The sequence below is a fragment of the Gekko japonicus genome, unplaced genomic scaffold (genome assembly GCF_001447785.1).
Source record: "Gekko japonicus isolate JY-2015 unplaced genomic scaffold, Gekko_japonicus_V1.1 scaffold1318, whole genome shotgun sequence".
Taxonomy (NCBI): Eukaryota; Metazoa; Chordata; class Lepidosauria; order Squamata; family Gekkonidae; genus Gekko; species Gekko japonicus.
In genome coordinates this window covers 132154-147901 of record NW_015159751.1, presented here as the reverse complement: position 1 = coordinate 147901, position 15748 = coordinate 132154, and the positions used below count along the sequence as shown (strand labels likewise).

At 40.1% G+C, this 15748-nt stretch overlaps 1 protein-coding gene across 1 annotated transcript in view; it reads left to right on the top strand.

The window, feature by feature from the left end:
• The window catches only part of EPHA6 (EPH receptor A6), a 352339-nt gene extending 342588 nt beyond the window's left edge, over window positions 1-9751 (top strand). Inside the window, exons 12-15 of the mRNA XM_015405688.1 lie at window positions 728-877; window positions 5982-6175; window positions 8363-8512; window positions 9482-9751. Of these exons, the coding sequence (XP_015261174.1) occupies window positions 728-877; window positions 5982-6175; window positions 8363-8512; window positions 9482-9596 (609 nt within the window). The 3' untranslated portion in view covers window positions 9597-9751. The remainder of the gene's footprint in view (window positions 1-727; window positions 878-5981; window positions 6176-8362; window positions 8513-9481) is intronic.
• The last annotated feature ends 5997 nt before the right edge of the window (window positions 9752-15748 follow it).

The following is a 15748-nucleotide window of genomic DNA, read 5'->3' as shown; positions in this document are numbered from 1 at the left end:
CCAGGAAATACATAAAATGTTATACTTTAAATGACATCATCATGACATCATAATGAAAATAACATCCAAAAAGCATAATTGGTTACAAAGAATTATACATCATTTGAATAAAAATTCTCTTATTAGTCAGATGTAAAGAGAGGTGTGGTTACATAATATCTAAATGTCTACTTAACCTAAGCTGAATAATATTTGCCAAGGATTCTCTATACCCCAAACAAAAGCGTTTTTTTTCCTGATATGAAGCTAAAGTCCTTTTTGATCCAGACACGGCAAAATTTTCCCCTAAACAATTGAAAACCATGAACTTTATACCTATCTTCTACCAAAAGGAGCTCCTGCTACAAAAAGAGCCCTGGGAAAAGGTAATAATTTCCACTCCATTCAGTGTGCTCTGTTTCTTCAGTTAGCATGCTTCTTGTTTGTTTAATGAGCTTTCAGATATGACTTGAAAGTTATTAAATATTTCACAAGATGCAGTCTCATTATTTATATGAATGGTAAGGAACTTAAAATGTCTAAAATGGCTAAGATGATTTTGGATCTCAATTATGATATCATTCTAGCAGTGTCATATTAGTAAACTGATCATGGGAGAAAGTTAATAATTCTGCCCGAGGATATACTCCATTTATTTTTTCACATTTTTTAGTCAATGCCATGGGGCAGCAGAATTCTAGACCTAAAAACAAGATCTATAAACAGGACTTTTCAACATGTTTTCCAGGGTGGAAAAATTCCCATAAGATGGACAGCTCCTGAAGCAATAGCCTACAGGAAGTTCTCTTCAGCAAGTGATACATGGAGTTATGGGATTGTCATGTGGGAAGTGATGTCATATGGAGAAAGGCCATATTGGGAGATGTCTAACCAAGATGTAAGTATTTCCAGTCAAAAACTTGTTTGTTCACATGAATGCTTTTTAAACTGCTGTTCTTTCAAGTTATTCCTTGCTTAATGATCTGTAGACATTAATGGTTAGCTGTTTTAGCATTCGTACACTGGAATAGCCCTACTGTTTTCAATTGGGTTATCAGATTCCCAGTCACTGTGGTTATTATTGGGCACACTTATTTCTGTGTGAGCACATTAGGTACACGGTGCAATCCTACGCAGAGTTACTTCAGTCTAAGACCATTGATTTTGGTGGACAAAAGGCTGGTGCAACTCTGCATAGAACTGAACTGACACAGTACAAGTATTCTCAGTACTCTTTGTTCCAGCAGAATGGAAAAATGGCTCATTTCACTCAAATAGTGGTAAGGCATAAAACAGAAAAAGTATGTGTTGGAGGAAACATAATTGTATACCTTGTTAATGAGAGCCAGAGTTACTTGATAATATTGCTGTTAGGATAAAGGGAGATGGGAGGAAAAGGGGAGAAGAGGAAAGGAGATTGGAGAAAAGGGGGAGATGAGGAGATGAGGAGATGAGATTGGATTTATACCCTGCCCTTCAGAGTCTCAGAGTGGTTTACAATCTCCTTCCCTTCTTCTCCCTGCAACAGACACCCTGTGAGGTAGGTGGGGCTGAGAGAGCTCTTTCGAGAACTGCTTTTGAGAGAACAGCTCTGAGAGAACTTGTGACTGGCCTAAGGTCACCCAGCAGCTGCATGTGGAGGAGTGGGGAATCAAACTCGGTTCTCCAGCTTAGAGTCCACCGCTCTTAACCACTACACCAAACTGGATAAAAATGCAATTAGTATTTGTACTGTTGTCTTTGCTAGTTGCTTTACCTTCTTGGACCTTGATTTCTGATGCAGATATTCATGCCTACTTGCATTTATTTAACGTAGCTGCTGTCTCTGAATGTGGCATACACACACACACACACACACGATATTTGCATTGGCAAATACTGTAGCATTTTTTTTCTAATTGTACTGTTGACAGGATTTTTTAACGCTACACCAGATCAATTACTTTAGCCGGTTTTGCTGAAGTATGTGTGTCTCTGTGTTGAGAGCTACATACCTGCATATAATCAGGAATAACCTGTGCCAGGTGGATCCACAAGTTGTATTATGTTTCTATTATGGACCATCAGCTGTCATGTTCCATTGTCTTGAGCACTTACTAGTCATAGCCTGGTGGGTAACACCTCCACGATCTGTCATTTGGATTTCATTGTTCTATAGGAAAATAATATGGAAGTGCTTGGAAGTGGGAGCAGTGCAACCCACAATGCATTGCATGTTCTTAAACAGACTATTGTAGGAGCACCTCTGCTACGGCCACATTTGTGTCAGTGTATGCAGTTCTGGTTGCTGCATCTCAAAAAGGATTAAGTATTTTTAAAAAACTAGAGAAAGTCCAGGAAAATACAACTAAAATGATCACAGGGTTGGAGTGTACATCATATGAAGGGACTTGTTAGTTTACAAGAAAGGGAACGTGAAAGAGACATGATAGAAGGCTACAAGATTATGGTTTACAGAAAGTAGATACAGAGACTTTTCTCCTCTTCCCACAATGTTAGAATTTGGGGTCATGAAATTGTTGTAGTAGAATCAAGACAGGCAAAAGGAAATACTGCTTCGCACTATAGGTAGTTGGACTTGGTGGAACTCACTGCCACAAGCCGTGGTGATGACCACAGGCTTAATTGGATTTTTAAAAGGTTGGACAGATCTGTGAATAGATATATTATTAGCTTTTTAACATTGGCTGCGGTCACACGGAACATTAACCATACAAGAGAGACGGAAGACAGGCGGATTTTCCGGGCGCGATCTCACCAGCACATCTGGGAAGTGTAGCGCTTCCATGGCACAACCAAGGCTTCCTGCCGAAAACACGCAGCAAAAAACTAGTACCTCGGAGGTACTAGTTTCCGGAAACCGCGGGGCAAGGGCGGGCGTCTGATCGTGTTTCCGGTGGCATCCAGCGCCCGCCCATGTCCCCTTGCGAAAAAGGTGTTTTTCCCCCCAAGTCTCCATGGATGCGCACACGCACCCAACGGCACATGCGCATTCATCGTGTACACAAAAAAAGAAAACCAGTTTGCCGCACCGCGCGCTTCTTCATTGCGCGCAGGCATGTCCTGTGATCAGCACCTCTCCCTACCCACGGAACCTCCACGGTACCTCCACAGAACCTCCACAGGAGGTCTGATCGCTTAACTGCGCGTTAGTTTGCCCCGGAACAAACAGCCACGCTTCCCCCCTGCAGTTTCCTGCCCATGTGACCGGAGCCTACGATATCCAAATGGAGCTTCAATTTCAGCTGCAGCTGCTGAGCAGTAGTCAGCAGGAGAAAGCTAATGTCTACTGGTCCTCCTTATGGGCTTTCTTATGGCATCTGAGGATGCACATTAAATTTTCTCTTGGTCCTCCCTGTGTTGAAAAAGATTCGTGGATTCAGTATGAATTCTAGGTCTCAGAAACATAAAACTGGGAAGCCAAACCCATATGAGCGTGGATTTCATATTACATTCAACTCACTGTTCCTTGGAAATACAGAGCTTACATTTTACTTGACTGATTTTTTAATATTCATTTTATTACTCTAGTATAAGAAGTGTTACTTGATGAAGCAGATAACTGTTTTATTGTATTCATTCAAACTTGTGGTTGTGCTGATTAATGTTCTCTTACAGTGTGTGGCAGGCACTAGATATCTCCATTAATTGCACAGCTTTTATATCCTAATGCTTAATTAATAAATATTAGCTAGGCTATTGAACTTTCAGTAGAAACTAGTAGCTTCAGGTGAAAAATACATAATTCTGTTAATATGAAGGAATTCTTCAGGAACAGTGTCACTCACGAGAGGGATCTCAATTACCCACTTTTGTGGGTAATTCCTTCCTCTGGATTTTACAGCAAATTTTTATTCAACTGCCAGGAGATCATAGCAAACCTCCTGGAAAGGAAAGAGCCATCCTCCAAGGAATTTAGAATGGTGTACATAATTTTTTCACTCCGTCCAACTATTCTTGTAAATCAGGTTAAAATGAGAGTGAATGTCCGAAAGTTAGCCAATGATCTTGGTGTCCAAGTAGAGTCTCCCCATGCTGTATCACATTACTCTACAAACGGTGTCACAAATACCATTTCTCTAAAGCCCATAACAGTTCAGGACATCAGATGGTCTTGAGCTACAAAATTATACCGAGCTATAACATTTAATCCAAAAAGTGTTCTTGTTTTGTAATTGGTCGTTTGGGAATGAGGATGAAGCAGGAGGGTAAGTAGCCGGGCCTTCTGACACACTTCCGGTGATGTCAGGGGGTGTGGCCTTCTGTCACTTCTGGTGATGTCAGGGGGCGTGGCATATGCAAATAAGTTATGCTAATGAGTTATGCTAATGAGCTCCGGCAGCTCTTTTTCTACAACAAGACCCCTGACAAACGGTGTCACAAATACCATTCCTCTAAAGCCCATAACAGTTCAGGACATGACAGATGGTTTTGAGCTACAAAATTATACCGAGCTAAAACATTTAACCCAAAAAGTGTTCTTGTTTTGTAATTGGTTAGCCCATCTTAGCCTGGAAAGAAAAGTATTGGGGATTTCAAGAGACCACATATCCAGGGCAGTCTCCCAAAGGCACTGTGCTATTTCTTAAAATGTGATGAAGTCAGCAGGCTCTTGTGGCATTTTGAAATCACTTTTACATATAGATTGTAAATTTATCAAAATGCAACCAAAAGGGAGTTCTCCATCACAGAACTTGGATAAATTATTCAACAGAATGAAAGGAATATTGAATGGAGTATAACCAGCACATGTGGAACTCAACACTGATTTTTCTAATTTGGAAGGAAAACTAAGATAACTATGATATTAGATCACTAAAAAAAATTCCCTGGATTTTCTTTGAATTCCATAACCAACATTCTTTACTGATTAGCCACAGCTCAAAGAACAGAACTTGAACCTGTCCAAAATACAGACTTCACAGGGAGTCATGACTTCTTGTGACAATAACTGTGATATTCATTAAGTAGTAAACAGTCTACTCATTTGGCTCAGCTTCAGGGCTGCTGGGACCTACTAAATGTTGGCGTTGTTTTAAATGTACTATAGAATCCCAACTGAGTGAATCAAATTCATTTGCAGAATCCAGCTTAATGGGGGAGAACATTCAGTATCTAGTAAAGGTAAAGGTTTCCTTTGCTCGAAAGCCAGTCGAATCCGACTCTAGGGTTGTGGTGCTCATCTCCGTTTCAAAGCCGAAGAGCCAGCGCTGTCCAAAGACGTTTCCGTCTTTGTGGCCGGCATGACTAGATGCCAAGGCACATGGAACGCTGTTACCTTCCCACCGAAGTGGTACCTATTTATCTACTTGCAATGTCTTGCTTTCGAACTGCTAGGTTGGCAGGAGCCTGGGACCAGAGACAGGAGCTCACTCCATCATGCAGCACTTGGGTCTCGAACTGCTGAAATACTGACCTCACGGTCTGCAGTTCAGCATCTTAACCACTTGAGCCACCGCAGCCCCTATTCAGTATCTACCAATATACTAATATATGTGGATTCTCAGATATTATTACATATTTATCCCAATGCAGCAGTAGACTGATGCAATCTGCATTTTAGGTGTACAGGTGGATTCAGACATGTCACTGAAGTAGCTTTGGAGGGATTATCATTGAAATCGTATTGTTCCAGTGCAAATTGTTCTAAGATGGCAGGCTTAGGTTCTGGAGCTAATTAAGCCTACTTGGAAGTAAGTTCCATTGCAATCAAGAGAAATGTTTAAGAATAATCTGTATTATAATTCTGTTTTACACCATATGATTAGTATTCAGGGACCTTACAGTCCTCATATATCATGTAAGATGAAGCTTTATACAAGGAAATATATTTTATCTAAAAGAATCTGTGACATCAGGCCCTGTTTTAGATCATTTGTCTTAATGGGTTCCATGTCACTTCAGGTCTTTATCCATTGATTTTGTGTGCTTGGTTTTAGTTTGCATACGGAAATGTAAAACCACATCATCTTGCCTCACTCTGAGTTTTTGTATTATTATAGGTGATTCTGTCCATAGAAGAAGGTTACAGGCTTCCAGCTCCCATGGGCTGCCCTGCTTCTCTTCACCAACTAATGCTTCATTGCTGGCAAAAAGAAAGAAACCACCGGCCAAAGTTCACAGACATTGTCAGCTTCCTAGACAAATTGATACGCAACCCCAGCTCTCTTCATACACTAGTGGAGGATATACTTGTGTAAGACTTGCCTTAACATGCTTTTTTATAACCATCAGGATAAGTGCCAGCAGATAGCACAGTGTTATCCTGGCAGCTAGATATTGTGCTGCTGGGATGATAGACGTGGCCACCATGAATTTCCTCCAGCAGCTAAAACACAGGATTTGGCTAAAACATTGGCAGGAAGTTACCTTTTGATTGTATATGTGTAATAACAAAAAGCAGGGGACACCAAGCTGCATAATACAAGTAATAAGGAATAAGTTACAGGAAAGAAGAAGCAAACAGAGAGCCACTGATATTCAGAATGAATACTTCCCTTCTTTGTCATCTATTGACTAAAGAAAATGTATAATTCTGTGTCACCCTGTTTATCCTAAAAATGCATAGTGGAACCACATTTCTAGTAGCTATCTAGCAGTTGATCAATATATGCATATACATATTTTTTATTTCTGTTGGGGTTACATGTACAAAATTGTATGAAGGATTAAAACTCAAGAGAGGTCCATCTCTGAATTATTTACAAGTAGAAAGTTTTACTCTTATTCTAGTAAGGCCTCTTTAAAAAAACAAACCTGAAGCTTAAAATTGTTCTTTATATTAAAATTATGGTTGATTTATTCCAGAAAAAAACAAATCCTAGTTGTAAATATAGCTATGTGTCAGGTTCTATGACATGCAAATGGACCTTTTCCTTCCTACAGCAGCCTGTAACCCTCAAAAAGGCTTTGTGAGTTGTCAGGGATACACTGTAGACAAAAAATAAATAGTGTTATACAGAAAGAAGAAGACTGAAATGGACATAATTACTCTTGCGTTCTCTCTTCTGCCATCAGAAGTCACTATCAGGAGAAACACACTCAGAGAGTAGTTGTCAATGGCATTTCATCTGAATGGAGGGAAGTGTCCAGTTCTGGGCCCGGTACTTTTCAATATTTTTATAAATTATCTGGATGAGGGTGTGGAGGGGCTACTCATTAAATTTGCAGATGACACCAAACTGGGAGGAGCAGCAAACACACCAGAAGACAGAGATAGAATTCAACGAGATCTGAACACACTGGAAAAATGGGTGGATGTGAACAAGATGCAATTTAACAAGGATAGGTGCCAAGTTCTACATCTGGGGAACAAAAATGAAGAATGAGCATACTGCATGGGGGAGTACACTTCTGGGTAGCAGTATATGTGAACAAGATCTTGGAGTATAGGTGGACCGGAAGCTAAATATGAGCAGCCAGTGTGATGCAGCAACAAAAAGGCTAATGCGATCTTGGGGTGTATCAACAGAGGCATAATACCCAAATCATAAGAAGTCATAGTCCTGCTGTACACTGCATTGGTCAGGCCGCTCATGGAGTATTGTGTGCAGTTCTGGAGGCCTCACTTCAAAAAGGATGTGGACAGAATAGGGCAGGTGGAGAGGAAAGCAACAAGGATGATCAGAGGCCTGGAGACCAAGCCCTATGAGGAAGGGCTGAGGGACTTGGGAATGTTTACTCCGGAGAAGAAGAGGTTGAGGGCAGACATGATCGCTCTCTTTAAATATTTGAAGGGCTGTCACTTAGAGGAGGGCAGGAAACTGTTCCTGTTGACAGCAGAGGATAGGAGTCACAATAATGGGTTTAAATTAAGGGTGGGAAGGTACCGGCTAGATATTTTGGGGGGGGATTTTCAGTAAGAGCAACAGAGGAATTGGCGGTCTAAGGAGATGTTGAGCTCCCCCTCACCGGCAGTCTTTAAGCTGCAGCTGGACAAACACTTGTCAGGGATGCTCTAGGCTGATCCTGCATGGAGCAGGGGGTTGGACTAGATGGCTTGTATGGCCCCTTCCAACTCTGTGATTCTATGATTCTAAGTCCTTCCACCAGTAGAAAAGACACTGGCAGGAAAGGCAGAAATAGACTGTTTTGTCTGTTTCTCCCTCCTTACTGCAGCCACCTATGTTGCATGCCCTTTTGTTCACGAGGCCTTTTTTGGGATCACAAGGGGATGCTGTAGGAAGGTGGGAAAGATCTGCTTCCATTAATGCCTTGAGCTTGAGGTTCATAGGATCCAGTCCAGTGAGGTTACAATCTAACCTTCTCTGCTTTTTTCATCTGATACATTTTTATTCTGTACTACAAATATGTCTTCAGAAAACTAAGGCTAAGTTCTGATCTCTGCATTTATATGTTTTTCATTTTCATTTCCCCCCTATAGAATGCCAGATTCACCTGGTGAAGTCCCCGAATACCCTTTCTTTGTGTCAGTCAGTGACTGGCTGGACTCAATAAAAATGGGCCAATACAAAACTAACTTCATGGCAGCAGGGTATACAACTATGGATCTTGTTTTAAGAATGAGTATTGAGTAAGTCCATTCTTACATTGCCATTGAAAAAGACCTGTTGGAGTGCCTTCCCCACTTTTGAAATAAGAGATATTTCTTCAGACTTTCTTAGGAACATGGAAATCCAATAAGTCATAAAATTTTATTCTATCTATCCAAAACCCATACTTCTGTTGGCAGCAGTTTCTTAAGCCCATTCCATATGAGTCAATTGGAAAAGTATTTTTAAAACATAGTTTTCATTATAACAACCCTGAAATGTATTGGGATGGAGTGATAGCAGATCATACATCATTAGTTGCCTATTGTTGTTGTTTTGTTCCTTAATGAGTTTATGAGCAAATTTGGAGAAAAGCTCTATGGTAAACATCTATGAACAAAGGTAAACATCTATTCTCCTAATCTATTCAAGGGCCACAGATGGATTTTCTTAAAAATGAATAATACCAGGACTGGTTATTACCTGGGAAGTGGGTGAAACTCCCACATGGACAGAAACTATGAATAAAATCACTATGTTCTCCCATGCAGTTTTCCCACTCTTTCTGTTTGGAGAGAGGGAAGGAGAGAAAGAAAGCCATAAGGTTCATATATAGTGGTTTTGCCATTTGTGGCACTCCAATCAACAATGCAAGTGTTTAATTATTTGTCTGTTCTAGAACTTCCTTTATACCCATGGTACTCTGGTTACTTCTTCATTTATGCCATGTGAAGTTGCAGGCACAATTCACAAAAATGTGGTTGGTCAAATCATGTGGCTGTTCAGTTGGATTCTCCATGGGTTTTTTTGCTGTGTTCATTTTCTCTGTTGGCAATGCACCTTTGTTCTTAACCATTTCAAGTATCCTTCCAAAATATTTCTAAGCTTTTCAGGTTATGGATAAGAAGCATGAAATAATTTAATTTATATGTTTATGATGTACTGTTCCTACTGCTGCAAGAATGATTTCTAAACTACTACTACTTCTTTTTTTCCCTTTTTTATTACAGTGACATTAGAAGAATTGGTGTTGTACTTATTGGACACCAGAGACGAATAGTAAGCAGTTTACAGACTCTGCGATTACACATGATGCACATACAAGAAAAAGGATTTCATGTATGAAAATTCTAGAAGCGACTGTGTTTTGTGCCTCAGCATTTATAAAATGAAAGACACTCATTCCTTCTTTCTGCTCTTCCCAGCTTCAAGAACTGCAACCTCCTTCATACAGGAAACACATAATGTTTATGTTACTACTTCCAGCTTGGAATTTTTAACCTCACTCCATAGTTTCTCCCTCAGTTAACTGCCAAGAACATCCTGGCCCACTGGAAGACTGTTGCTGCACACTGGTGAATAGCTCGGCGTGGATGTACAGCTCTGTATAACAGTAAAGTATCTGAAAAGCTTTCACTGATTTCTTTGGAAGTTCAAAGCCTCCTTGGCTTGGAGTGGCTACCTTCCTGATATATTAAAGTTTGCTGTTAGAGTAAAACAAAATTAATTGGCATTTCTTTTCATGTTTTGTGACCTTTTAGCTTCCAATATAAAGTGTGCAATCAAGAAAGAAGGAGTTTGACATAAATATTTATTTTATTGTTAACGAAATTACAAATGTATGGATTGTATTGTTACATTTACTTTGTAATAACTGAATTGCTGGTATGGAAGGTTTTAAAATTCTTGGCTACAAGGACCAATTACAGCTTACAGTGAATACTTGTGTGTGCACAGACTAAAGTGAACCATTAGAGAGAATGATGGGCTACCACATTTTTGTGATACTCTGTGTTTAGATATATTTGCTTGGCCATCTAGGGGCCTTTTTTGTCTTTTATGGTTTGGAGTAACTTGCAAAATTAATATAATAATTGGCTAATTTAATTTTTTCAGTTTTAAATATTTCTATTTGCCTTTTTTGTATACTGAAATATCCCTGGAAAAGCTGTTTTAAGCAACATGCAATACATGATAGTTGTTAGCTATTCTGTACAATGCAGCTATGCAGACAGTCACATTTGATACTTATGCTGCAAAACCACAAGCATTTGCTACTTGTGAACAAGGAAATTATTTACTGAATGTAGGAGTTTTATTACGGCATATTTCTGTAGGCCAGCCATTTTATTTATTTGAAAACAAACTGGCATTTCCCCAAATGTCTACTTTATTTCATTTTTTTCCAGTGTTGTAGGAATATTTCCAGTTTTCCCCTGCTTTGTTTGTCAAGATTTTCAATCAGTACAAATGGGAGAGCAGTCTAGTGATAGTGTCACTCTGTATTTGCATAAAGTCATGTTATTATCCATTCAAAGCCAATGGCACTGAGGTAACTTGATCAGTACAAAGTACTAGGTTCTGGCAGAGAAAGGAAATAGCAGTATACAAAAATGCCATCCCTTAGAGAAATAAACCAAACAAAATACAGGAATCAGAGTAGTCAGTTGGGTGGTGTTCATTATCTCGGCCACCCTAGATAAGTTAGTCCTTCCAGCTATAATCTTTAATAGCCATATAATAAAGAAAATGCTCTACAAATATCTGTACTTCTATTGGACTATATCTTCCAAACTCTGCATGGGATATGTGCTGCTGTGTACTAGAAATGAGCACATCTGCATGCTCTGAAAGCCATGCATAATCACACATATGTCACATGTAGAGACAGACAGCACAATGCGTTAATACAGTTGATGTGAAGGAACACTATACTTGAGCATTTCTCATTTAAACTTAAAAGGTAGATATGGGTGATTTAAGAAGAAAGTTGCAAGAATCTGTTGCTTAATTTACCATTTAGAGATTCTGAAAAGGGCATCTTGTATGTAACCAACAGACAGAGGAAGAAGGTCTTGGAAGGCTGACCCTCTTGTTTTGTTTCAGCAAACAGTAACTGTTGGCTTATTACAGAAGTATAACCATGCTTTCAGTGTAAATGGCTGTGTCAGACTACACTTTCATTTAACTTCTTAACACTCTTAGCACCACACCTTTCCCCAAACATTTAATGGGTGTTAATATTTTTGTATGTCTTTTGCAAGTTTAGAATTAATTTCAACACCGAAGTTAACTTTGTGCATGCAAGCACTCTCATTCTGCATGTTGGGTCTCAGCCACAGGACCTGTTTTGCTTCATGTAGCTGAAAATTGTTTATGACAAATGCACATTTCAAAGTTTTGGGGGGTGTTGACCTTATCTCATATGGGAAAGCAGCCATACAAGCTGTAATTTCTAAAAGTTCAGCCTCCTGTGTAAAAGAATTTTTCTTTTTTTGGTTTAGCTTTCCCACCTTTCCAGAGCTTTGCTTATGCCAATGTGATAGCTTTGTCAGTAATTTTTTGGCTGTCCATTGAAATGCTAGGACTGAAGACAAATTCATACAACAAGAAGCCCTGTGATAGCCACCACTGGATATGCAGAGCAAGCACGGGCACATGGGTGACTTACTAAATGGGGCTGGTTTGGAGTGGTTTACCAAATGGCTGCTTGTTTGGGAGATTGTTGTAGGATATTACTGAAGTGCCAGTAACCCAAATGCTGGAAGATACATTACAGAGACATGAACTCTCTTTGCTTCACTGACAAAAATGTAACATTTCAACCTGTGCTGGTAATATTATGAGAGTTATTTAGGTATATAAAGTGTAACTCAGTAACACAACAAATGTGCTTAAAAGTGATCCCTTTTTTGCAGTTAAATATAGCTGTAATGACACCTTGCCAAATATGCTTTCAGCTAATGGTACTTACTTGATGTTCAACAAGAACTTGTGGGGTGGTCCTAACAGTGTAGTGTAGTGGTTATAGTGTTGGACTAGGATATGGGAAAACCAGGTTCGAATCCCACTCTGCCATAGAGGCTTGCTGGGTGACCTTGGGCCAGTGACACATGCTCAGCCTTCCCTACCTCACAGGATTGTTGTGAGGATAAAATGGAATACAGGAGAATGGTGTAAGCTGCTTTTTTTCCCCACTGGGGAGAAAGGTGCTATACTGAATGAATGGATGGATTTGTCTACTGCTGTAGCATGTGCAAGTTCCACTTCGAACATCACAAGAAGTGCCACCAGCTTAATCCAAAAGTGGCTGTGAATTTAGCTGGCGGCTGCTGTTATCTGGCAATATTTGAAGGTGCTTCATGAGCTGGGCCTTACTTCCAAGTAAATGTGTTTGGGAGTGATGTGCATATGCATGTAGCGTTTACATCTATCAGATAAGTTATTATTAGAATTGTTTAGACATGCCATTTCTCATAAGTGCACACATGTGCATTCCCATTAGTGTGTCTGGGAAAAATGCATGTAGCGTTTACATCAATCTAGTTACAGTATACAAAGAACTTTGTGTCTGGATTTATCACTCTGTGGAAAATATATTTTCAATAGAAAAGGATAGAGAAAATAACACAATATAAACATATATTAAATATATTTTTATAATAATAACTATCTAAAGACAGAGAAAAGAAATAGTGGAAATTCTTTTAGTAATGGTCTTGGTTAAATATCTTTTAAAAAAAACTTCTGAATTTTGCTGCTGTCTTTAACGGGTTTTGGATTTTTATTTCTCTCCTGTCTAGGGTTGCCAGCTCTGGGCTGGGAAATACCTGAAGGTTTTGGGGGTGGTGCTTGAGGAAGACGGTGCTTGGGCAGGAGAAAGATTCCAGTGGGGTCTAATGTCACAGAGTCCTCCTTACAGAACGGCCATTTTCTCCATGTGGACTGGTCTCTATTGGCTGGTGATCAGTTGTAATCCTAGGAAATCTCAACCTATCACCTGGAAGATGGCAACCCTATTTAGTATATAACTTTTCCTTCACAGTTTTCTTAATCAATTTCCAGTTTCCAAATTTTAGAAGCTGCATGGGGGAAGTGGACTGTATGTTCTTCAAGAAGAATCTATAACTTCAAGGCATAATAGAGATTTCTCCCCCCCATCAGTGATATGTACATTTTTAGAAAACATTATATGTGTATCCTAAACACAGACAAAAATTGCTTTCAACTTCCACTCAAATTAGCTTTCAAATGGAGAAATAGTGAAATATTTTGTTTACTGATTTACCGCGTATTTAGATTTAAATGAAACAGATAAGCAAAGGTGTTCCATAAAGACTCAGAAGAATAGCTAGTCAATAACTTTCTAGTAAAACATACTGTCTTGTAAAAAATGCATTGTAACATGGGATTCTGAAACAGAGACAAAACACAGGCATAGGTCATTTTATTTTACCCATCACAATAAGAATGGCTACCCTCCTTAGTCAAGCTGCAGGTTACTCTGCAAGACTTTTAGTCTAACCAAACCCTGATGCTTGTTTTGCATTAGAACACAAGGGCCACACAATACAGCACAGAGTTAAGCTTTCCTAGACCCATTAATTTTATGGAGATAAAGTCTGAATTGGATTATTGGCCCTTAAAGGTGATGGTAAAACTAGGAAAAAGCAGTGGCTTTTTCGTTTCCGGAGCAATATTCTTTTTGATACTATTTTTAAAGTCCCATTTAGAGTGGCTTACTTTTAACATCTTTTATTCTAATTAGGGATGAGCACTAACTCGCTGATGAACTAAAGTTTGTCATAAATTTTGGCTGGTTCATGGTTTATGAAGTGATATTCACAAACTGAAGAACTGCCATGAAATTCCATGTATTTTGTTACAGTTCATGGTGGTTCATGAAGAGCAGAAAGCAGGGGAGCTTCCCACTGCAAAACAAAATATCACAGGGAACAGAAAGCAGGGGTTTAAACTTTAAATGGCTCATGAACTGATACAAACCATGTCAGTTCGCGAACCACCCTCCTAATTCGTATGGGTTCGTGGTTCAATTCATGGCTCAGCCATGACACCAAATTGGTTCATGCCTATCCCTAATTCTTGGGGGAGGGTGGTTCATGCCCATCCCTAATTCTAATAGTAAAATCAGGATATCTTTGGATACTTAAATCAGTGACTGGGGCTGTGAACAGGCACGACAAATCTTTCTATAAACCTGAAAAGGAACTTAGGTTTGCAGAACAATGTGAAATCTTTAAAAATATATATATTGGGCAAGTTAAAAAAATCCAAAAATGATAAGAGGAGTACCTGTTGCTTTAAGCAACAGATTCCCTCAATGGCTGTTGCTATGCAACCACAGATTCCAAGCAGGGTTTCTGTGAGTAAAATGACAGGGGGAGAGGGCAGGGCCCTTTCCAGGCCTATTTTGGCCTTTGAGGGTGGAATCCAGGTTGCCAGCTCCAGGTTGGAAAATTCCTGCAGATTTTGAGGTAGAATCTGAGAAGAACAGGGTTTGGGGAGGGGAGAGGCCTCAGCCGAATATAATGCCATAGACTTCACCCTCCAAAGCAGCCATTTTCTCCAGGGAGATAGACCTCTGCTGGTTGGAGTTCAGTTGTAATTCCAGGAGATCTCCAGGTCCCACTTGGAGGTTGGCAATCCTAGGTCTAAAGCAACCTCTGGACAACTTGATACCACTCAACTTGCATGACTGAACTAGGCCTGGTTGTTGGCTACTGTTCAACAGCAACCACCTATGAAAGCCAGTGTGGTGTAGTGATTAGAGCTTCAGAGCAAGGTCTCTGAGACCCAGGTTTGAACCCCCAACTTGCTATGGAAGCTCACTGGGTGATTTTGGATCAGTCACATACTTTCAGCCTAACCTACCTCACAGGGTTGTTGTGTGGATAAAAAGGAGAAGAAGAGAATAATGTAAGCTGCTTTGGTCCCCACTGTGGACAAAGACCATAGTTTTCCTCAGTAGAGGCTACAGGGAGGGAGGCGACAGGAAGCTGAAGACAGAGGAAAGAAGATAGGTTGCCAACTCCAGGTTGGGAAATTTCTGGAGATCTGAGGGGTGGAACCTGAACAGGGTGAAGTTTGAGGAGGGGAGGAACCTCAGAAAGGTACAATGCCATAAACTCCAGCCTACAAAACAGCCATTTCCTACAGGGGAACTAGAGTTGACAACCTCCAGGTGAGGGCTGGAGATCACTAGAATTACAACTGCTTTCCACATGACAGAGATCAGTTCCCTGGAGAAAATGGCTGCTTTGGAGGCGGGAGGGAATTATAACCTGATGAGATTGTTTCCCTCCCCAAATTCACCCTCCCAAGGGTCCACCCCAAAATCTCCAGGGACTTCGATTTGGCAACCCTAAGGGGAACATATCTCTGTAGTTGGGAGATCTGTTGTGATTCCAGGAGATCTCCAGCCCCTAGCCAGAGGTTGGCAACCCTAGGAGAGAAGGAAACAGGGAAAGGGGCTTTCA